The 22,640-nt window shown below is 46.4% G+C and overlaps 2 protein-coding genes across 2 annotated transcripts in view; both read right to left on the reverse strand.

Annotated features, from left to right (window-relative positions):
- Positions 1-570: 570 nt before the first annotated feature.
- On the reverse strand, positions 571-18,590 carry LOC311146271 (serotransferrin-1-like; the record flags this gene model as incomplete). Its single annotated transcript, XM_084182766.1, has 15 exons — positions 571-674; positions 821-1,013; positions 1,336-1,517; positions 2,562-2,629; positions 2,800-2,950; positions 3,053-3,214; positions 3,378-3,398; positions 3,515-3,611; positions 4,204-4,364; positions 4,456-4,572; positions 11,387-11,536; positions 17,303-17,494; positions 17,681-17,873; positions 18,288-18,439; positions 18,551-18,590. 15 exons carry the CDS (start codon positions 18,588-18,590, stop codon positions 628-630), a joined length of 1,926 nt encoding a protein of 641 aa, XP_084038892.1. The 3' UTR covers positions 571-627.
- Positions 18,591-21,691: 3,101 nt separating this feature from the next.
- LOC311146272 (uncharacterized protein) overlaps positions 21,692-22,640 on the reverse strand; it is a 41,196-nt gene continuing 40,247 nt past the window's right edge. The window contains exons 34-35 of the mRNA XM_084182767.1: positions 22,303-22,495; positions 21,692-22,180 (exon numbers count right to left, since the gene is read on the reverse strand). Of these exons, the coding sequence (XP_084038893.1) occupies positions 22,134-22,180; positions 22,303-22,495 (240 nt within the window). The 3' untranslated portion in view covers positions 21,692-22,133. The remainder of the gene's footprint in view (positions 22,181-22,302; positions 22,496-22,640) is intronic.

A 22,640-nucleotide genomic window follows, 5' to 3' on the forward strand; every position in this document is an offset into this window, starting at 1 on the left:
GTATCTCAACTATGATGAGAGATGGACCGACTCCGGACTCTGACCAGGGGAATGTGAAAAACGATCCTCCAGGCTTGGTAGATGACGAGGATTTTGACCCTGAAAGACCGCCATTGGATGTAATGTTTATTAGTTCTGACGTAATCTCTGAGATTAATCATGCTTGTAAATACATTTATCCTGAATGTGAAAACATTTAGTGGATTGATAGATTAATTTGTATTTTAAGAATAATGACTAAAGGATTTCACCCCAAATATAGTATAAATGTGTGAGGTGTTAGAGTTATAATGTAGTGTCAACCCACTAACAGAGGGGGGAAGTTAGAAACTGTTGAGAAAGCATTCCAGGGTGAAGGGGACTAAGAAACGGTTTAAAGGTGGGCGGAGCAAAGTGCCTTTGTGTGTCAAGGGATATAAAAGCTGTATGTATGTTTTTTGGCGCCAGAGCTCTCCATGATTAAAAATACAGATCATTCTTGCTGGTTGCGGACCTTTGTTTAATTCATGATTAAACCAGAGAATTTACACCCTCTGGGAATTATTCAGAGCATTAAATTTGATTAATTAGAGATAGAAATTCTCGTGACAGAGAGCGAGTGTGTGTTTGCCACAAAGGTGAGCTCCACTACTGCTTCTGCTGGCAGGAATGGAAAGTGGATGACTTCTCCAGATCTGAGAGGGAATGGGAGAACAGGTTTTAGCTTTAGATGCAGATATGTCATTTATACAGTGTGTGTGTGTGTGTGTGTGTGTGTGTGTGTGTGTGCACATGTGTGTCTAAGGTTGTCACGTAAGGTTGTCACGTAATGGGACTGTACCTGAGGTACTGTCAGAGCACTTCCTGAGTGATTGCATGGCGATCATGTACTCTTCCCCAAGGAAATCCTGGTAGTTGCGTTCTCTTGGGATCTCCTGGAGACACTTTGTATTATCCTTGAAGAGCAGGTTCATTCCATTGTACGACTGGAACATCTTAAATGAGGGATCGCTGCCACTAGAGCCGAACTTGGCCTAAACACAGGGAGAAAATATTTACTTGGTGGTTAGATTAATGATAAACCTTTAAAAAATTATATTTTAGACTTTCTTACACTAAATGTGTATTTAATAGATCCCCAAAACTGATCTTAGATCAGCTTGGAGAGCATGGGTGGAAATGGGAAAAATGGAAGGCCACAGTATGTGCAGGCTTATGTTCCAGTGTGTTAGTGCTGGGCTGGGACAAAACCTTACAAACTGTAGCCTTCTAGTACTGGAGTTGCTTATCCTTGGCTAAACTGACTAATGAGTTGTCTTAAGCAGCTAGCTGCTGGCTATAAGTCTTAACACCCACCTGCTGCTCCAGAAGGAAGGACACCACCATTCCGCGGGTCTCTGGGCATGTTATCACGGCGTGGGCGGGCACCTTGGCCAGGTGGCAATCACGGAAATTTGTGATTGGCTGGGTAGTACCGTCCTGGCAGAGTAGTTCAAAGTCAGTGGACTTAAGGCCCTTTGCCCAAGTTGGACCATTACCTACAGGGAAGGATGGAGGGCGAGAGAGAGAGAGAAAGGAGGGAGTTGAAGACTTCCTTTTCAGATACAGAGAGCCACAGATACAGAGAACCACAGATACAGAGAACCACAGATACAGAGATACAGAGAACCACAGATACAGAGAACCACAGATACAGACAACCACAGATACAGACAACCACAGATACAGAGAGCCACAGAAAATAACGATGAGTACAGATTCATCTATAGGAGAGAGAGAAGATCAAAAGAGGAGGAGTGAAGTTCAGGAGGATGAGACACACAGACAGACAGACAGACAGACAGACAGACAGAGAGACAGAGAGAGAGCAGTAGGACGTGTAAAGCAGACACACTTACCATCGCTGTTCAGATACAGAGAGCCACAGATACAGAGAACCACAGATACAGAGAGCCACAGATACAGAGAGCCACAGATACAGAGAGCCACAGATACAGAGAGCCACAGAAAATGTGTGATAGAGAAATAACGATGAGTACAGATTCATCTATAGGAGAGAGAGAAGATCAAAAGAGGAGGAGTGAAATTCAGGAGGATGAGACAGACAGACAGACAGACAGACAGACAGACAGACAGACAGACAGACAGACAGACAGACAGACAGACAGACAGACAGACAGACAGAGAGACAGAGAGAGAGCAGTAGGACGTGTAAAGCAGACACACTTACCATCGCTGTTCAGATACAGAGAGCCACAGATACAGAGAACCACAGATACAGAGAGCCACAGATACAGAGAGCCACAGATACAGAGAGCCACAGATACAGAGAGCCACAGAAAATGTGTGATAGAGAAATAACGATGAGTACAGATTCATCTATAGGAGAGAGAGAAGATCAAAAGAGGAGGAGTGAAATTCAGGAGGATGAGACAGACAGACAGACAGACAGACAGACAGACAGACAGACAGACAGACAGACAGACAGACAGACAGACAGACAGACAGACAGACAGACAGACAGACAGAGAGACAGAGAGACAGAGAGAGAGCAGTAGGACGTGTAAAGCAGACACACTTACCATCGCTGTTCTCTGGTACAATAGTGTGTTTTATGAAGGCAACATCTCCAGCATTTTCAACCAGACATCTGGAAGGAGATATCAAGACAGACCATTAGATATTTAAGATAGTGAGAAATGTACTATAGGTCAACAAATATATTTTCTATAGTCCGCCATCACTATTACAATAGATCCTGGTGAAGGACTCAACTATCAGCTCCACTATTGACTCCACCATTGTGGTGGCGCCCCCTACCTGAAGGCTCCAGCGTAGCCGTAGTACTGCTCATCAGCATTAGCTTTGCACTTGTCCTCATCTCCCACGGCCTTCCCACTGCCCTTACACTGGGCACAGAAGGGAGACCTCTTCTCAAATCCAGGAGCACAGCCCTTACTGAAGTACTTAGCTGAATACAGGAAGAAGGAGATATACTACATTCATAGACATACTGGTACACAAGTATAGAATGAGACATATTATAAACTCTCTCACACACACACACACTCACTGAAGTCGCAGTTGTTAGTCTTGTTGTGGATGAGACCCATGGGTATGTTCCAGTCTGCGGTTCTGCCCAAGCCGGTGTGGCATGACCTCTTGCCCTTCAGGTTGTTCCAGTTCACCCCAGAGCCCTTCTTTGCCACTGCCACCGCATAGTAGGATGAATCCTCTGAGAGGACACACATAGAGGGAGGAGGTTAAAGAGAACAGTCCATCACTAGGCTTGATCGGTGTCCGGGAAACCGGCCCAATACATCTTACTGTAGCAATACTGTAGAATTATAGTATGGTGTATGTTTTGTGAGGAAGTAGGTGTAAGCATGTGTACTTACCACCAGGGGTGCTGCACAGAGCTGTGAGGAGAAAAAGAGAAATTCAGCATGTTAACATTGTTGAGACAGAGCAGGAGGGGGAGAGAAAGGGAGAAGGGAAGACAAATCGATGATATTAGCGTGTGTGTGTGTTATACCTGCATCATACTGCTCCACCATGACAGGGACCAGACCACATTTTCCAGCAGTGTACACCTGCCCACCATCCACCGTTATGGCATCTGCCTCTTTACGCTGTGGAAAGAGAAAACAAAATATAAATAGAGAAAGAAAGAAAGAAAGAAAGAAAGAAAGAAAGAAAGAAAGAAAGAAAGAAAGAAAGAAAGAAAGAAAGAAAGAAAGAAAGAAAGAAAGAAAGAAAGAAAGAAAGAAAGAAAGAAAGAAAGAAAGAAAGAAAGAAAGAAAGAAAGAAAGAAAGAAAGAAAGAAAGAAAGAAAGAAAGAAAGAAAGAAAGAAAGAAAGAAAGAAAGAAAGAAAGAAAGAAAGAAAGAAAGAAAGAAAGAAAGAAAGAAAGAAAGAAAGAAAGAAAGAAAGAAAGAAAGAAAGAAAGAAAGAAATGAGATTAAGGGAATTACTCTCGAAAGAAAAAACTATAAAGTGCACATCACACCTTGCTAATAAAACGTTTTCTCCACCCCCACCTTCTAATAAAAATATATACAATTTAGCAGACGCTTTTATCCAAAGTGACTTAGTCATGCGTGCATAAATTGTTTACGTATGGCTGGTCCCTGGAAATGAACCCACTATCCTGTGTTGCAAGAGCCATGCTCTACCAACTGAGCTATAGAGAACACAGTGGACCTCTCTTCTCCCATAGCCTTACCATGATCTTCTTGATGCATTCCTCCACTGTGGGTGCGTCCTGGCATTCAATCATGGATCCACCGTTTCCTTCGCTGTTGATTGTCCAGGCATCACACTTGGTCTTCTCGGTATGGCCCACGGCACACCATTTCATGGCCCTGGAGATGGAACCTGTGGCCGCTGCGCTGAAAAGCAAATGTTGGGGAGATTGCAATGACCTAACAGCCTAAGACATGAGTGGGTGTGGGTGTGTGTGTGTGTGTGGCCTCACCTTTCGTCAGGGAGCGGATGGTGCTCATGTACTCAGCTCCCAGGTAGAGGAAGGAGTCAGTGTTCATGGGCAGCTGCACTAGTTTCTTGGTGGAGTCCTTGAACATCAGGTTCTTGGCTGCATAACCATCGGAAGAGAACAGGTTGAAGCCGTGTTTGAGCACAAATGAGTTAGCACACATTTTTGTGTGATTTTGTTGATGTTCATCCTGGTGTATCTGTCAGTGTCAGGTGTGATGTTTAGGGCCCAGAGTTAATCCTGAACATGTGACCTGAGGAGGAAACACTCTGGGTGTCACGGGTTACAAAGCCAGAACCCAGAAGCAGACCAGGACAAGGTGAGTAGATACGAAGGTGGGTATTTATTGAACAGATTCAAAAGTGATGCTGAATAATCCAGGGAACAGACCGGGCGGCGGAGATGAGTTGGTGGGAGTTCAGTGGCAGGTCCAATAATGGCTCGGCAGCCGCCGACCACCAGGCAGGGGTTGGGTGAAGGTTCCGGGTGAGTGACTGCAGATAGAACAAAACGGAGGTAAGTACACAGCAAGCCAACAAGGTGCAAAACAACAGAACTAACGCTAGAAGCTCCAAGGCTGATACACTGATAAACATACTGTTCATGGCTAACGATCCGGCAGGGAATGGATGTCAGGTCAGAGCCTAAAAAGGGTGATGATCAGGACCAGGTGTGCAGATCGCTGATGGGATCCAGGTGCGGAAAATCAGGAGAGCTCCCGCCTAGCAACGTCGCCCGGCAACCAGGCAGGGAGCGTTCCAGAACCCTCGGGAAACTGGAGATCCCGAGCAGAAAAATGACAACACAGGCAGGAACCGACTCAGGATGCAGGGTTCATGACAGTACCCCCCCTCCGACGAACGCCACCGGGCGGACTACCCGGAGCGCCAGGATGGAGGCGGTAGAAGTCACGAAGGAGGTCAGCATCAAGGATCTGTCGCCGAGGAATCCAACTCCTCTCTTCAGGACCATACCCCTCCCAGTCCACGAGATACTGGAAACCCCGGCCCCGCCGTCTGGAATCCATAATGCGTCGCACCGTGTAGGCAGGACCACCTCCGATCATCCGAGGGGGAGGAGGAGGAGGCGGAGGGGGCAACAGAGGACTGAGGAGAACAGGCTTGAGGCAGGAGACATGAAAGGTGGGATGGACTCTGAGCGTTCTCGGTAACTTGAGTCGAACTGCAACAGGATTGATCACCTTCTCCACCACAAACGGACCAATGAACTTCGGTGACAGCTTCCTAGACTCAGTCCGTAGAGGAAGATCCCGTGTGGCCAACCAGACCCTATCTCCGATGGTATAGGTGGGAGCGGGAATCCGGCGACGATTCGCCTGGAGCTGATACCGGTCAGAAACTCTAAGGAGGGACTTTCTGGCCCGATGCCAGGTCCGGTGGCAACGACGAATGTGGGCCTGAACAGAGGGCACTGAGAGATCCTTCTCCTGAGAAGGAAACAAGGGAGGTTGGTAGCCATACAGGCACTGGAAGGGAGACATCCCAGTGGCAGATGTAGGGAGAGTATTGTGGGCATACTCAACCCAAGGCAGCTGAGAGACCCAGGAGGTGGGGTTGGAGGAGACAAGGCAGCATAGCGTGGATTCCATCTTCTGGTTGGCTCTCTCCGCCTGACCATTAGATTGGGGGTGAAAACCAGATGTGAGACTGACTGTAGCTCCAATGGCCAAACAGAAGGACTTCCAGACAGCAGAGGTAAACTGAGGACCACGGTCGGAAACGATGTCACTGGGCAACCCGTGGCCCTGAAAACCTCCCTAACCAGGATCTCGGACGTCTCAGAGGCAGAGGGAAGCTTGGAAATGGGCACAAAGTGGGCGAACTTGCTGAATCTGTCCACGATAGTCAGAACGACCGTGTTCCCCTCAGAAGAGGGCAACCCAGTGACAAAGTCCAGGGCCAGATGCGACCATGGTCGCCGGGGAATAGGGAGGGGGTGAAGTAGTCCAGAGCTGGGCCGATTGGCACTCTTATTCTGCGCACACACTGGACAGGCAGCAACAAACCTCCGAGTATCCTCTCCCATGCAAGGCCACCAAAATCGTCTGCGAAGAAACGCCATCGTCCGAGCCACGCCAGGGTGACAAGCCATCTTGCTGGCGTGGGATCATTGGAGGACAGCAGAACGAACCGACTCAGGCACAAACAACCGACCGGGTGGACCGTTACCGGGACCGGGCTGCGTCCGAAGGGCCGCCATAACCTCCTCCTCAATCTTCCACATAACTGCTCCCACGACACAGTTCCGGGGAAGAATCGTCTCGGTCTTGGCCCCACTCTCCTCCGTCTTGGAGAACATCCGGGACAAGGCGTCCGCCTTGCCGTTCTTAGATCCAGGTCGGAACGTCAGGGAAAAATTAAAGCGTCCGAAAAACAAAGCCCACCTGGCCTGACGGGAGTTGAGACGTCTAGCGGATTGCACGTAAGCAAGATTCTTGTGGTCAGTCCAGACAATAAACGGTTGCTCCGCCCCCTCCAACCAGTGGCGCCACTCCTCCAAGGCAAGCTTCACCGCGAGAAGCTCCCGGTTACCCACATCGTAGTTCCTCTCCGCAGACGAAAGATGACGAGAGTAGTAGGCGCAGGGATGGAGTTTACCGTCAGTGGAGCATCGCTGGGACAGGATGGCGCCAACCCCCACATCAGACGCATCCACTTCAACGACGAACTGACGGGCCGTGTCAGGTTGAGAGAGAATCGGTGCGTTGGTGAATCGCCTCTTCAAATCCAGGAACGCTCGGTCCGCCTCCGGATTCCAATTGAAGGTCCTGGTACTGGAAGTCAGGGCAGTTAACGGAGCGGCCACACGGCTGTAATCCCGGATGAATCTGCGGTAGAAATTCGCAAACCCCAGAAACCTCTGGAGCTGCAATCTCGTACCGGGCTGGGCCCATTCCAGAACCGCCCTAACCTTCTCCTGGTCCATCCTAATCTCTCCCCTGGAGATGATGTACCCGAGGAAGGATGTAGTGTGGGTGTGAAATTCGCACTTCTCGGCCTTCACGAACAGGCGATTCTCCAACAATCGCTGCAGAACCTGCCTGACATGCTGGACGTGGTTGGAAGGTTCCTTCGAGAAGATCAGAATGTCATCCAGGTAAACAAACACAAAGAGACCGATCATATCTCTCAGGACGTCATTCACCATACTCTGGAATACAGCTGGAGCATTGGTCAGTCCAAACGGCATCACCTGATACTCGAAGTGACCCATCGGTGTATTGAAACCCGTCAACCACTCGTCCCCCTCTCTGATCCGGACCAGGTGATACGCATTGCGTAGGTCTAGCTTGGTGAACACAGTAGCACCCTGTAAGGAGTCGAAGGCAGAGCTCATCAAGGGCAGGGGATACTTGTTCTTGACCGTGATATCATTCAACCCCCGATAATCAATACACGGTCGAAGAGAGCCATCCTTCTTACCCACAAAGAAGAATCCTGCCCCCAGGGGTGATGACGAGGGACGAATGAGGCCAGCAGCTAGGGACTCCTTGATGTAGGTCTCCAAAGCCTCACGTTCAGGTCGGGAGATACTGTATAACCGTCCCTTGGGATAGACAGCTCCAGGGAACAGGTTGATGGCACAATCATATGGTCGGTGGGGAGGGAGTGACAGAGCCCTCTGCTTACTGAACACTTCCCCCAAATCGTGATATGTCTCGGGAACCAGGGACAAATCTGGGGGTTTAGCCTCAATCACCTGACTGGGAACCGAATGGGAACAGGCAGTCTTGAGACAGTTAGCATGACAATCAAGGCTCCAACTAGTTAACTTGCCCGTCACCCAATCGAACGTGGGATTGTGTTCCTTCAGCCAGGGGTATCCAAGGACCAGAGGAACATGGGAAGAAGGCAGAATGAAGAATGAGATCACCTCAGAATGATTCCCTGACAACAGCATCTTAACCGGTTCAGTCCTCATCATGATACGTGCCAGACTACTGCCGTTCAGAGTGGTAGCTTCAATGGCTTCCGGTAATTGCTCCTTGGAAAGCCCCAGCTGTTCCACCACTTCGGCATCAATAAAGCTTCCATCGGCACCTGAATCGACAAAAGCGTTAATCGCTAAGCTCTGATTCCTGTTCATGAGGGTAGCCGGGAAACGGGGTCTGACAGAGGTATTGAGAGGTTGAAACTGGCTCGCTAAAAGTCCTCCCAACTTTAGCGAGCCGAGCAGTTTGACGACCGCCGGGAACAAGTGGAGATGTAATGTCCCGAACTACCACAGTAGAGACAGCAGTTGGTCTTACGTCTATGTTGGCGCTCCTCCTTGGTTAACCCGTGCCGCCCCACTTGCATGGGTTCAGAATCGGAAGGCAGGACCTCTCCACTAATCCTGTGTGGAGGACAATGATCGACGAATTCTGGTCCACCCCCCGACCCGACTGGGAACTGAGAAGCTGATCGATTGGACGGGCCCCATTGCTTCTCCCTCCTTCGCTCTCGAACTCGGTTATCCACCCGAATAGACAAGGCTACCAAGCTGTCCAGGTCACTAGGCTCCGGATAGGAGATCAACTCATCCTTGAGCTGCTCCGACAGGCCCTGGTAAAAGGCCGCTTGCAGAGACTCCTCATTCCACCCACTCTCCACAGCCAACGTCCTGAACTCGATCACGAAGTCGGCAACGCTGCGAGTTCCTTGGCGAAGCGAAAACAGGCGCCTAGCTGCGTCCATACCTCGGACGGAATGGTCGAATAGCTTCCTCATCTCGGCCGTGAACCCCTGGTATGAAGCCATGCAGGTGTCCTGTCGTTCCCAAACGGCTGAAGCCCACTCCAGCGCTCGACCACGCAGCAACTCAATAACAAAGGCTATCCTAGCCTTGTCTGTGGCATAAGAGTAGGGCTGTAGATCGAACACTAATCCACACTGCATAAGGAAAGAACGGCATCTTCCCAGCTCCCCCTCATATTTATCCGGCGTCGGAACCTTGGGCTCACGGAAGGACACAGCTCCAGAAGCGGCAGGCGAGATGGGTGAAACCGGTAGTGGATTCTCCACCGGAAAACTGCGCTGGACCTGGATCTCCGTCAGACTGGTAGAAAGGTTCCGAACTGACAACGCTATCTCCTGTAGTGCCGTGCTATGATGTCCCAACATCTTCTCCTGATGGGTAATGGCATGGCGAACAGAGTCCAGGTCCGCTGGGTTCATTACTGGCCGGATCGTTCTGTCACGGGTTACAAAGCCAGAACCCAGAAGCAGACCAGGACAAGGTGAGTAGATACGAAGGTGGGTATTTATTGAACAGATTCAAAAGTGATGCTGAATAATCCAGGGAACAGACCGGGCGGCGGAGATGAGTTGGTGGGAGTTCAGTGGCAGGTCCAATAATGGCTCGGCAGCCGCCGACCACCAGGCAGGGGTTGGGTGAAGGTTCCGGGTGAGTGACTGCAGATAGAACAAAACGGAGGTAAGTACACAGCAAGCCAACAAGGTGCAAAACAACAGAACTAACGCTAGAAGCTCCAAGGCTGATACACTGATAAACATACTGTTCATGGCTAACGATCCGGCAGGGAATGGATGTCAGGTCAGAGCCTAAAAAGGGTGATGATCAGGACCAGGTGTGCAGATCGCTGATGGGATGCAGGTGCGGAAAATCAGGAGAGCTCCCGCCTAGCAACGTCGCCCGGCAACCAGGCAGGGAGCGTTCCAGAACCCTCGGGAAACTGGAGATCCCGAGCAGAAAAATGACAACACAGGCAGGAACCGACTCAGGATGCAGGGTTCATGACACTGGGCCCACAGGTCACATTGTCAGAAGAAACTCCCGGGCCCATATTCAGAATAATCTCAGAGTAGGAGTTCTAATTTGGGACCTGATTTATCAACCGTGTGTAAATGTCTCACTAAATTCTGGTGTACCTGGAGCTTCTAGGATTTGTGTGTGCAACAAAGTATTGGAATTTATCAAACATAAAGCATGTTTTCATTTATAAATCAGAGCCATACTATATTTGTGCGCTCGTAAACAAGCGTTACAACCCCGCCTGGAAAATGCCCTCCATTCACCTTTGACGGTAACAAAAACGCCCTCAGTTGCTGTATGACTTGGAGATGTTGGAACTGAGCCATGAACGTTTCTAAAGCGCAATGGCAAATTTGATCACATTTCTGTACAGGTGTGGGCAGAATGTTTTCAACTTTTGCTGTGACTAATGCTGTCAAATACTGGCCGCACATCCTGCGCAGACGGATTGTTTATTGAACAATTTAAAAGTAAATGCTGCCTACATCAGACACTTCTATAAAAAATATGAATAGTTGTTCAATATTTTGTTAATAAATACATGATTAAGTTTCTATCTCCTGCCTTAGTATAGTCTCTGAGATTAAATAGGCTATTAATGTCGCGCTCCTTTCGCACAGCAATACCGTAGCCTACCTATACTGTCATAGGCTACCGGTCTATTTACTTTCGAGCATGGTTGGCTATTGAATGAGCGATGGATAAATGGTAGCCTAATAGTTGTTGTGTAGCGGGAATAAACCAGTCATGTCAGAAAAGGAGAGACATGCCCTGCAATATGATTAGGATTTAGGACTATATAATAAAAGTAGAATACATTTATTAGGCGACATGCTGCTATACACTCTTCTTACCAACGGCACATGCATCCGTTTTATCATTAGGCCTACGTTTTAATGTTTTTATTAACCTACCATTATAATAGTTCCAGAGCAACAAACACTTCCATTTCCCCAAAATAACAATATTTGCTAGCAAATTGCAATACAATTGATAAACAACTAGAAGTTGTGCATAAGCATGGTTTGAGATTAGCGTGGAGATAAGATCACTTTCCCTTCAAGTTCAAAATTGATGAATACCATCCTTTGCAGGAAAACTGGCACACTCAATTTTAGTATTTTTTGTGCACAGCCACCTTGATAAATGAAGGCCCCCTGGAAGGCCCCGGCGTAGTCATAGTAGGGCTCCTTGTGAGACTTGGAGCAGTCTCCCTTACACAGCTGGCACAGTTTAGAACCCTTAGGGGCTCCTGGAGCACAGCTGGCATTGAAGAAGTCACTCACCGCTGCAAAACAAAAACACACACATGAGAAATCAAATCAAATAGTATTTGCCACATGCGCCGAATACAACAGGTGTAGTAGACCTTACAGTAGAGTTAAAGTGACTATGCATAGATAATAAACAGAGTAGCAGCAGCGTAAAAGAGGGGGTGGGGTGTGGTGGTTGTGGACAATGCAAATAGTCCGGGTAGCCATGATTAGCTGTTCAGGAGTCTTATGGCTTGGGGGTAGAAGCTGTTAAGAAGCCTTTTGGACCTAGACTTGGCACTCCAGTACCGCTTGCCGTGCGGTAGCAGAGAGCACAGTCTATGACTAGGGTGGCTGGAGTCTTTGACAATTTTTAGGGCCTTCCTTGAACACCGCCTGGTATAGAGGTCCTGGATGGCAGGAAGCTTGGCCCCAGTGATGTACTGGGCCGTACGCACTGCCCTCTGTAGTGCCTTGCAGTCGGAGGCCGAGCAGTTGCCATACCAGGCAGTGATGCAACCAGTCAGCATTCTCTCGATGATGCAGCTGTAGAACTTTTTGAGGATCTGAGGACCCATGTCAACTCTTTTCAGTGTCCTGAGGGGGAATAGGCTTTGTTGTGCCCTCTTCACAACTGTTTTGGTGTGTTTGGACCATGATAGTTTGTTGGTAATGTGGACACCAAGGAACTTGAAGCTCTCAACCTGTTCAACTACAGCCCTGTCGATGAGAATGGGGGCGTGCTCAGTCCTCATTTTTTTCCTGTAGTCCACAATCATCTCCTTTGTCTTGATCACGTTGTGGGAGGCTTGTTATCCTGGCACCATACGGCCAGGTCTCTGACCTCCTCCCTATAGACTGTTTCATCGTTGTCAGTGATCAGGCCTACCACTGTTGTGTCGTCGGCAAACTTAATGATGGTTTCTGGGATAATGGTGTTGATGTGAGCCATGACCAGCCTTTCAAAGCACTTCATGGCTACAGACGTGAGTGCTATGGGTCGGTAGTCATTTAGGCAGGTTATCTTAGTGTTCTTGGGCACAGGGCCTATTGTGGTCTGCTTGAAACATGTTGGTATTACAGACTCAGTCAGGGACATGTTGAAAATGTCAGTGAAGATACTTGCCAGTTGGTCAGCGCATGCTCGGAGTACACATCCTGGTAATCCGTCTGGCCCTGCGGCCTTGTGAATGTTGACCTGCTTAAAAGTCTTACTCACATCGGCTACTGAAAGTGTGATCACATAGTCATCCGGAACAGCTGATGCTCTCTTGAATGCTTCAGTGTTGCTTGCCTCGAAGCGAGCATAGAAGTGATTTAGCTCGTCTGGTAGGCTCGTGTCACTGGACAGCTCACGGCTGTGCTTCCCTTTGTAGTCTGTAATAGTTTGCAAGCCCTGCCACATCTGACGAGCGTCGGAGCCGGTGTAGTACGATTCAATCTTAGTCCAGTATTTACTCTTTGCCTGTTTGATGGTTCATCGGAGGGCATAGCGGGATTTCTTATAAGCGTCCGGGTTAGAGTCCCGCTCCTTGAAAGCGGCAGCTCTACCCTTTGGCTCAGTGTGGATGTTGCCTGTAATCCATGGCTTCTGGTTAGAGTATATACGTACGGTCACTGTGGGGACGACGTCATCGATGCACTTGTTGATGAAGCCAGTGACTGATGTGGTATACTCCGCAATATTCCAGTCTGTGCTAGCAAAACAGTCCTGTAGCTTAGCATCTGCGTCATCTGACCACTTCCTTTTTAACCGAGTCACTGGTGCTTCCTGCTTTATTTTTGCTTATAAGCTGGAATCAGGAGGATAGAATTATGGTCAGATTTGCCTAATGGAGGGCGAGGGAGAGCTTTGTATGCGTCTCTGTGTGTGGAGTAAAGGTGGTCTAGAGTTGTTTTTCCTCTGGTTGTACATTTAACATGCTGGTAGAAATTAGGTAGAACGGATTTAAGTTTCCGTATTAAAGTCCCCGGCCACTAGGAGCGCTGTCTCTGGATGAGCGTTTTCATGTTTGCTTATGGCCTTATACAGCTCATTGAATGCAATCTTAGTGCCAGCATCGGTTTGTGGTGGTAAATAGACAGCCACAAAAAATATAGAAGATCTTATCATGAGATACTCTACCTCAGGCGAGCAAAACCTCGAGACTTCCTTAGTATTAGATTTCGTGCACCAGCTGTTGTTTACAAATATACACAGACCGCCACCCCTTGTCTTACTGGAGAGCCGTTCTATCCTGCCGATGTAGCGTATATCCCGCCAGCTGTATGTTATCCATGTCATCGTTCAGCTACGACTCGGTGAAACATAAGATACAGTTTTTAATATCTTGTTGGTAGAAAATCCTTGATCTAAGGTCGTCCATTTTGTTTTACAATTATTGTACGTTGGCTAATAGGCAGATGACTTGCTCGCCATCGGATCCTTACAAGGTACCCCGACCTACGTCCACAATACCTCTGTCTCTTTCTCATGCGAATGACGAGGATTTGGGCCTTGTCGGGTGTCTGTAGAACATCCTTCGCATCCGACTTGTTGAAGAAAAAATATTTGTCCAATACGAGGTGAGTAACCGCTGTCCTGATATCCAGAAGCTCTTTTTGGTCATAAGAGACGGTGGCAGAAACATTATGTACAGAATAAATTACAAATAACACAAAAAAAACACACATAATAGCACAATTGGTTAGGGGGCCGTAAAACGGCAGCCATCTCCTCCATTGTCATGGAATCCAGGAACAAATCAAATCAAATCAAATCAAATTTTATTGGTCACATGCGCCGAATACAACAGGTGCAGACATTACAGTGAAATGCTTACTTACAGCCCTTAACCAACAGTGCATTTATTTTAAACAAAAAAGTAAGAATAAAACAACAACAAAAAAGTGTTGAGAAAAAAAGAGCAGAAGTAAAATAAAGTGACAGTAGGGAGGCTATATATACAGTAAAATAAAGTGACAGTAGGGAGGCTATATATACAGGGGGGTACCGTTGCATAGTCAATGTGCGGGGGCACCGGCTAGTTGAGGTAGTTGAGGTAATATGTACATGTGGGTAGAGTTAAAGTGACTATGCATAAATACTTAACAGAGTAGCAGCAGCGTAAAAAGGATGGGGTGGGGGGGCAGTGCAAATAGTCCGGGTAGCCATGATTAGCTGTTCAGGAGTCTTATGGCTTGGGGGTAGAAGCTGTTGAGAAGTCTTTTGGACCTAGACTTGGCACTCCGGTACCGCTTGCCGTGCGGTAGCAGAGAGAACAGTCTATGACTAGGGTGGCTGGAGTCTTTGACAATTTTGAGGGCCTTCCTCTGACACCGCCTGGTATAGAGGTCCTGGATGGCAGGGAGCTTTGCCCCAGTGATGTACTGGGCCGTACGCACTACCCTCTGTAGTGCCTTGCGGTCAGAGGCCAAGCAGTTGCCATACCAGGCGGTGATGCAACCAGTCAGGATGCTCTCGATGGTGCAGCTGTAGAATTTTTTGAGGATCTGAGGACCCATGCCAAATCTTTTTAGTCTCCTGAGGGGGAATAGGCTTTGTCGTGCCCTCTTCACGACTGTCTTGGTGTGTTTGGACCATGATAGTTCGTTGGTGATGTGGACACCAAGGAACTTGAAGCTCTCAACCTGTTCCACTACAGCCCCGTCGATGAGAATGGGGGCGTGCTCAGTCCTCTTTTTTTTCCTGTAGTCCACAATCATCTCCTTTGTCTTGGTCACGTTGAGGGAGAGGTTGTTGTCCTGGCACCACACGGCCAGATCTCTGACCTCCTCCCTATAGGCTGTCTCATCGTTGTCGGTGATCAGGCCTACCACTGTTGTGTCGTCGGCAAACTTAATGATGGTGTTGGAGTCGTGCCTGGCCATGCAGTCATGGGTGAACAGAGAGTACAGGAGGGGACTGAGCACGCACCCCTGAGGGGCCCCCGTGTTGAGGATCAGTGTGGCAGATGTGTTGTTACCTACCCTTACCACCTGGGGGCGGCCCGTCAGGAAGTCCAGGATCCAGTTGCAGAGGGAGGTGTTTAGTCCCAGGATCCTTAGCTTAGTGATGAGCTTAGAGGGCACTATGGTGTTGAATGCTGAGCTGTAGTCAATGAATAGCATTCTCACGTAGGTGTTCCTCTTGTCCAGGTGGGAAAGGGCAGTGTGGAGTGCGATAGAGATTGCATCATCTGTGGATCTGTTGGGGCGGTATGCAAATTGGAGTGGGTCTAGGGTTTCTGGGATTATGCTGTTGATGTGAGCCATGACCAGTCTTTCAAAGCACTTCATGGCTACAGACGTCAGTGCTACGGGTCGGTAGTCATTTAGGCAGGTTATCTTAGAGTTCTTGGGCACGGGGACTATGGTGGTCTGCTTGAAACATGTTGGTATTACAGACTCAGTCAGGGACATGTTGAAAATGTCAGTGAAGACACTTGCCAGTTGGTCAGCACATGCTCGGAGTACACGTCCTGGTAATCCGTCTGGCCCTGCGGCCTTGTGAATGTTGACCTGCTTAAAAGTCTTACTCACATCGGCTACGGAGAGCGTGATCACATAGTCGTCCGGAACAGCTGGTGCTCTCGTGCATGCTTCAGTGTTGCTTGCCTCGAAGCGAGCATAGAAGTGGTTTAGCTCGTCTGGTAGGCTTGTGTCACTGGGCAGCTCGCGGCTGTGCTTCCCTTTGTAGTCTGTAATAGTTTTCAAGCCCTGCCACATCCGACGAGCGTCAGAGCCAGTGTAGTATGATTCAATCTTATGATTCAAGACTCTTTGCCTGTTTGATGGTTCGTCGGAGGTCATAGCGGGATTTCTTATAAGCGTCCGGGTTAGAGTCCCGTTCCTTGAAAGCGGCAGCTCTACCCTTTAGCTCAGTGCGGATGTTTCCTGTAATCCATGGCTTCTGGTTGGGGTATGTACGTACGGTCACTGTGGGGACGACATCATCGATGCACTTATTGATGAAGCCAGTGACTGATGTGGTGTACTCCTCAATGCTGTCTGAAGAATCCCGGAACATGTTCCAGTCTGTGCTAGCAAAACAGTCCTGTAGCTTAGCATCTGCGTCATCTGACCACTTTTTTATTAGCCGAATCACTGGTGCTTCCTGCTTCAGTTTTTGCTTATAAGCAGGAATCAGGAGGATAGAGTTATGGTCAGATTTGCCAAATGGAGGGCGAGGGAGAGCTTTGTATGCGTCTTTGTGTGTGGAGTAAAGGTGGTCTAGAGTTTTTTCCCCTCTGGTTGCACATTTAACATGCTGGTAGAAATGAGGTAGAACGGATTTAAGTTTCCCTGCATTAAAGTCCCCGGCTACTAGGAGCGCTGCATCTGGATGAGCGTTTTCCTGTTGATTAATGGCCTTGTACAACTCATTCAGTGCAATCTTAATGCCAGCATTGGTTTGTGGTGGTAAATAGACAGCTATGAAAAATATAGATGAAAACTCTCTTGGTAAATAGTGTGGTCTACAGCTTATCATAAGATACTCTACCTCAGGCGAGCAAAACCTCGAGACTTCCTTAGTATGACTATGAAAACTCTATGATAGGATTAAGCATACCAGCACACAGTCCCTGTACAGTATGTTCAGAACATACAGTATATACAACACATATTTTACCCACACAACTGACAGAGGAATAAACACATCAACAATCCAAACATTCCCCACTGGGTAACAATTGACTACGGCAACTGTTTAGATAACTCTGTCAAGTCTCAGTTATGTTTGAGATGTTGATTATTATGCATAATAGTCCCTGCTAGATTAATGAAATGAATAAATACCCCAAAGCAGTGCAGCCACTCACCCGACTCCACAGGTTTGTCATCGATGCCGGCCCATTTGATCTGGCCCTCAGTCACCAGGGCACCGATGGGAATGTTCCAGCCTGCTGACATGCCAAAGCCGGTGTGGCAGGACTTCTTGCCACAGAGGTTGTTGAACCCAAAGTCAGTGCCCTTCTTGGCCACGGCCACGGCATAATTGCAGATGTCAGAGTCTGATGGACAGGAGAGGAGCCATCAATACAACGGCCAGAAACCAGATTCAGACAGAAACCATTTGATCCGGTTCAAAGTACAGAATCATCAACTTTCTGTTGGCTTATCTGTTCAACTGAAGTGCTAAGGGCCATTGTATACCCAGTCTCTTTCATTCACCAATAGACATAGATTCAACATTTCGCCAAGCCTTATAGAGAAAAATATGTATAACATATTCAATTTAACAGAAAAAGACTTCAAGGAAATCTTGAACTTGGTATTGAGATGCTTACCCTCACCATAGTCCTCTGCAATGATGGGCTGCAGGTTGTGGGGGTGGAGGCCAGCTATGTAAATATCTCCTCCATCCAGAGTGATGGCATCAGCCTCACCCCCCTGTCAGGGACACAGAGAGAGACATCGGTGAAGGAGAAAGACAGAAAAAACTCCAACAATAGACCTGTGCCTCACAAGGTTGTTTATGCAAGTGGCTCAACTGGTGCAGGCTGGAAATTAAGCATGGGCTGCTATCTATTCTACATGAGACTAGTAGTTTCAAAATGTTGTTGAACTTCAAAAAACTATCCCTCAAAATAATATAAACTACGTGCATAAATGAAACGCTCTCTTTACGTTGCTGTGAGTCACCATGCATGTACAATGTGCGTAACCATTCAAATGCATGGAGTTTTGTATTTAATTACCGCAAAGGTAAAACGCACAAGAACACGTACAAGTCAGAAATGACAAAAGTCTAATTTAAATACTGTTTGATAGTAGAGATTCTGATATAAGTAGTTAGTCTCTCACCTTGATGGCTTTGATGCATTCAAAAGAATCGTCCCTCTTTACGCATGAAAACTGGGCCGCCTTTGCTTCAAGATCCTTGCATTTCTGCAACTCTTGGTTCGACGTTACGCACCATTTCACATTTCTCTCAGCTGGGGCAGCATACGCTGTAGCTGAGGACAGCAGAAATGCAATGATAAAATGGTGAAATAGAAATTAAAGCAATCACTTGCTATTGGTATTTTTCCATGTGTAATTGTCATTGCATGGATAAGCCCACTTACCGAGGCACCCCAGAAGCGCTGAGACGAGAAGCAGTTTCATGTTGTCGAAGTCTCCAAGTCAACATTTCCCGGAGTGAAAAAGCAGGCCGTTTTAGAAGACAACTCTGGGTTTTATAGAAAACTGTCAAAGTTGCGTCAATTCAAATCTGGTATTAGGAACAAAAGAGGTCAACACGACTTCTAAGATATACTAGTATTTTAATTAATGTAAAACCTTCAATGGTAAATTTGACGTTCGTATATATGGGCTCCTTGAAATACCTCGCAGGGCACTCAGAGAACTAATCCATTGTTTCAGATTGTTCTTCAAATACTCTTGACAGTTCTCAGTTCCCGCTCTCTGCTGGCCAATCAGAGTAGAGGCTGAGCGTGGTTTAGACTTACTCAGCCTATCCGTTGACGCACGGGCTAGTCCCAGGCCCTTGGTGCATCCCGGTTGCCAGGCATAAGTTTATCATAACAACCTGTCATGGTGAGAAGAGCCAGCTCCCCTAGACACCATTCCTACGTCCAAGGATGGTTCACAGATCACAAAGAACCAGTATAGTCTAGTATTTGGAGACACAAATTATTATCTTATCTTACCCCCTAAAACAGCTCTTCACATCAATCACAGCTTGCCAGGTGACACAACCTACATCAGCACAGTCCAGAATGCATTCTTTCTAAGTTAGTCATCCCATCAATTATGAGAATAATAAATCCCCCACAAAACCAATAGGCTGGAATCCATGGTGGGCTGACTTAGCTGAAAATAGTTTGTATAGAGTTTCCCAATATGCTACATGGTGCGCTTAATTTTTCACAGGCAGTGTGGCAGGGGGAGCGCGTGTCTGTATCTCACTCTCTCTCTCTCTCTGTGTGTGTGTGTGTGTGTGGTTGTGTGTGTACTCAGACTTCAGACATTTCCACATAATTGAAATTCACAAAATGAATAGTCCTACATTAAACAATATCTCATGTTTTTCAACTGTTATTTGAAAGCAGTCTTCCAATCTACAAGTGTTTGCAGCTTAGTCATCATCACTAATCAAAATATTACCTCTTGACCAATGTGTATGTGCACTTCAGGCACAAATGGCACTGGTGTAAAATGCACTGGTGAAACTGGACCCTAAATCAGCACTCTTACTCTTAAAGGCTTGATACATATGGCCCCAGAACGTTTCTTGAGACACCCATACAAGTTTGATTCCTTAAAATCACTTTCATCATCTTCAGAGGAGCTCATACAACGTTCTGAGATTATGAGTCAGATGGAGATAATTAGATTTAAAAGCTTCGCTAGGGGGTATCTTTAAATGTGCATTTGTATTGAGTATTTTGGGTCACAAAAGTGTTGGAAATCAAATGAATCATGGCAATAACAGAATAAATTCTAACATTCATATACAGTTGAAGTCGGAAGTTTACATACACCTTAGCCAAATACATTTAAACTCAGTTTTTCACAATTCCTGACATTTAAACCTAGTAAAAATTCCCTGTCTTAGGTCAGTTAGGATCACCACTTTATTTTAAGAATGTGAAATGTCAGAATAATTGTAGAGAGAATGATTTATTTCAGCTTTTATTTCTTTCATCACATTCCCAGTGGGTCAGAAGTTTACATACACTCAATTAGTATTTGGTAGCATTGCCTTTACATTTTTTAACTTGGGTCAAACGTTTCGGGTAGCCTTCCACAAGCTTCCAACAATAAGTTGGGTGAATTTTGGCCCATTCCTCCTGACAGAGCTGGTGTAACTGAGTCAGTTTTGTAGTCCTCCTTGCTCGCACACGCTTTTTCAGTTCTGCCCACAAATTTTCTATGGGATTGAGGTCAGGGATTTGTGATGACCACTCCAATACCTTGACTTTGTTGTCCTTAAGCCATTTTGCCACAACTTTGGAAGTATGCTTGGGGTCATTGTCCATTTGGAAGAGCCATTTGCGACCAAGCTTTAACTTTCTGACTGATGTCTTGAGATGTTGCTTCAATATATTCACATAATTTTCCTTCCTCATGATGCCATCTATTTTGTGAAGTGCACCAGTCCCTCCTGCAGCAAAGCACCCCCACAGAATGATGCTGCCACCCCTGTACTTCACAGTTGGGATGGTGTTCTTCGGCTTGCAAGTCCCCCCTTTTTCCTCGAAACATAACGATGGTCATTATATGCCAAACAGCTCTATTTCTGTTTCATCAGACCAGAAGACATTTCTCCAAAAAGTACGATCTTTGTCCCCATGTGCAGTTGCAAACCGTAGTCTACCTTTTTTATGGCGGTTTTGTAGCAGTAGCTTCTTCCTTGCTGAGCAGCCTTTCAGGTTATGTCAATATAGGACTTGTTTTACTGTGGATATAGATACCTTTGTACCTGTTTATTCCAGCATCTTCACAAGGTCCTTTGATGTTGTTCTGGGATTGATTTGTACTTTTCGCACCAAAGTACGTTCATCTCTAGGAGACAGAACGCGTCTCCTTTCTGAGCGGTATGACGGCTGCGTGGTCCCATGGTGTTTATACTTGAGTACTATTGTTTGTACAGATGAACGTGGTACCTTCAGGCATTTGGAAATTGCTCCCAAGGATGAACCAGACTTGTGGAGGTCTACCATTTTTTTCTGAGGTCTTGGCTGATTTCTTTTGATTTTCCCATGATGTCAAGCAAAGAGGCACTGAGTTTGAAGGTAGGCCTTGAAATTCATCCACAGGTACACCTCCAATTGACTCAAATGATGTCAGTTAGCCTATCAGAAGCTTCTAAAACCATGACATCATTTTCTGGAATTTTCCAAGCTGTTTAAGGCACAGTCAACTTAGTGTATGTAAACTTCTGACCCACTGGAATTGTGATACAGTGAATTATAAGTGAAATAATCTGTCTGTAAACAATTGTTGGAAAGATTACTTGTGTCATGCACAAAGTAGATGTCCTAACCGACTTGCCAAAACTATAGTTTGTTAACAAGAAATGTGTGGAGTGGTTGAAAAATGAGTTTTAATGACTCCAACCTAAGTGTATGTAAACTTACGACTTCAACTGTATATTTTCATGAATATTCATGAGAAACTATAGCTGGGTGCCATGTCTACCAAACTAATAACACCTATTACTTTATAAATATACATCAATAAATATTCTCGCAAAAGAGAGCTTGTGAAAAAGCATACACTTTATTTCAAGAAAGTAAGACAAAGCAGTTTGCCAATTCATTGAACAACAGCCAAAACAAATGTGAATTGGACCTCAGTGTTTGGTTTGGTGGGACTGCAACTTATGAGCAGGAAGGAGAATAAAAAAGCTGATTTTCTTATTTCAGAAAACTGTTATCTCCTAGAAATACTACCATAACCAGTTCTTGTGTGGTTAAGAGTTCAACTACAAGGCAAAACATTATTAGTAATTTAGCGTAATTCATTTAACACTTGTTTTATCAAAGTAATGTAAAGCACAGTTTCATACAAGATTGTCTTGTTGTTTTGTACGAAACACATTCTCAAATGAATTCACAGTTTCATCTACAGTTACTGCTTAGGTTTCTTGAGCGTTGAGGGGTTGGGAGAGCGAGTGTGTGTTTGCCACAAAGGTGAGCTCCACTACTGCTTCTGCTGGCAGGAATGGAAAGTGCATGACTTCTCCAGATCTGAGAGGGAATGGGAGAACAGGTTAAAGCTTTAGATGCAGATATGTCCTTTATACAGTGTTTGTTTGTTTGTTCGTTTGTTTGTTTGTGTGTGTGTGTGTGCGTAAGTAATGGGACTCTACCTGAGGTACTGTCAGAGCACTTCCTGAGTGATTTCATGACGATCATGTACTCTTCCCCAAGGAAATCCTGGTAGTTGCGTGCTTTTGGGATCTCCTGGAGACACTTTGTATTATCCTTGAAGAGCAGGTTCTTTCCATTTTCCGACTGGAACATTTTAAATGAGGGATCGCTGCCACTAGAGCCGAACAAGGCCTAAACACAGGGAGAAAATATTTACTTGGAGGTTAGATTAATGATAAACCTTAAAAATGATATTTTAGACTTTATTTCTTACACTAAATCTGTATTTAGATCAGCTTGGGGAGCATGGGTGGAAATTGAAAAACTGGAGGGCCAC

The sequence above is a fragment of the Coregonus lavaretus genome (assembly GCF_964263955.1).
Source record: "Coregonus lavaretus genome assembly, chromosome: 19".
In the NCBI taxonomy this organism is placed as follows: Eukaryota; Metazoa; Chordata; class Actinopteri; order Salmoniformes; family Salmonidae; genus Coregonus; species Coregonus lavaretus.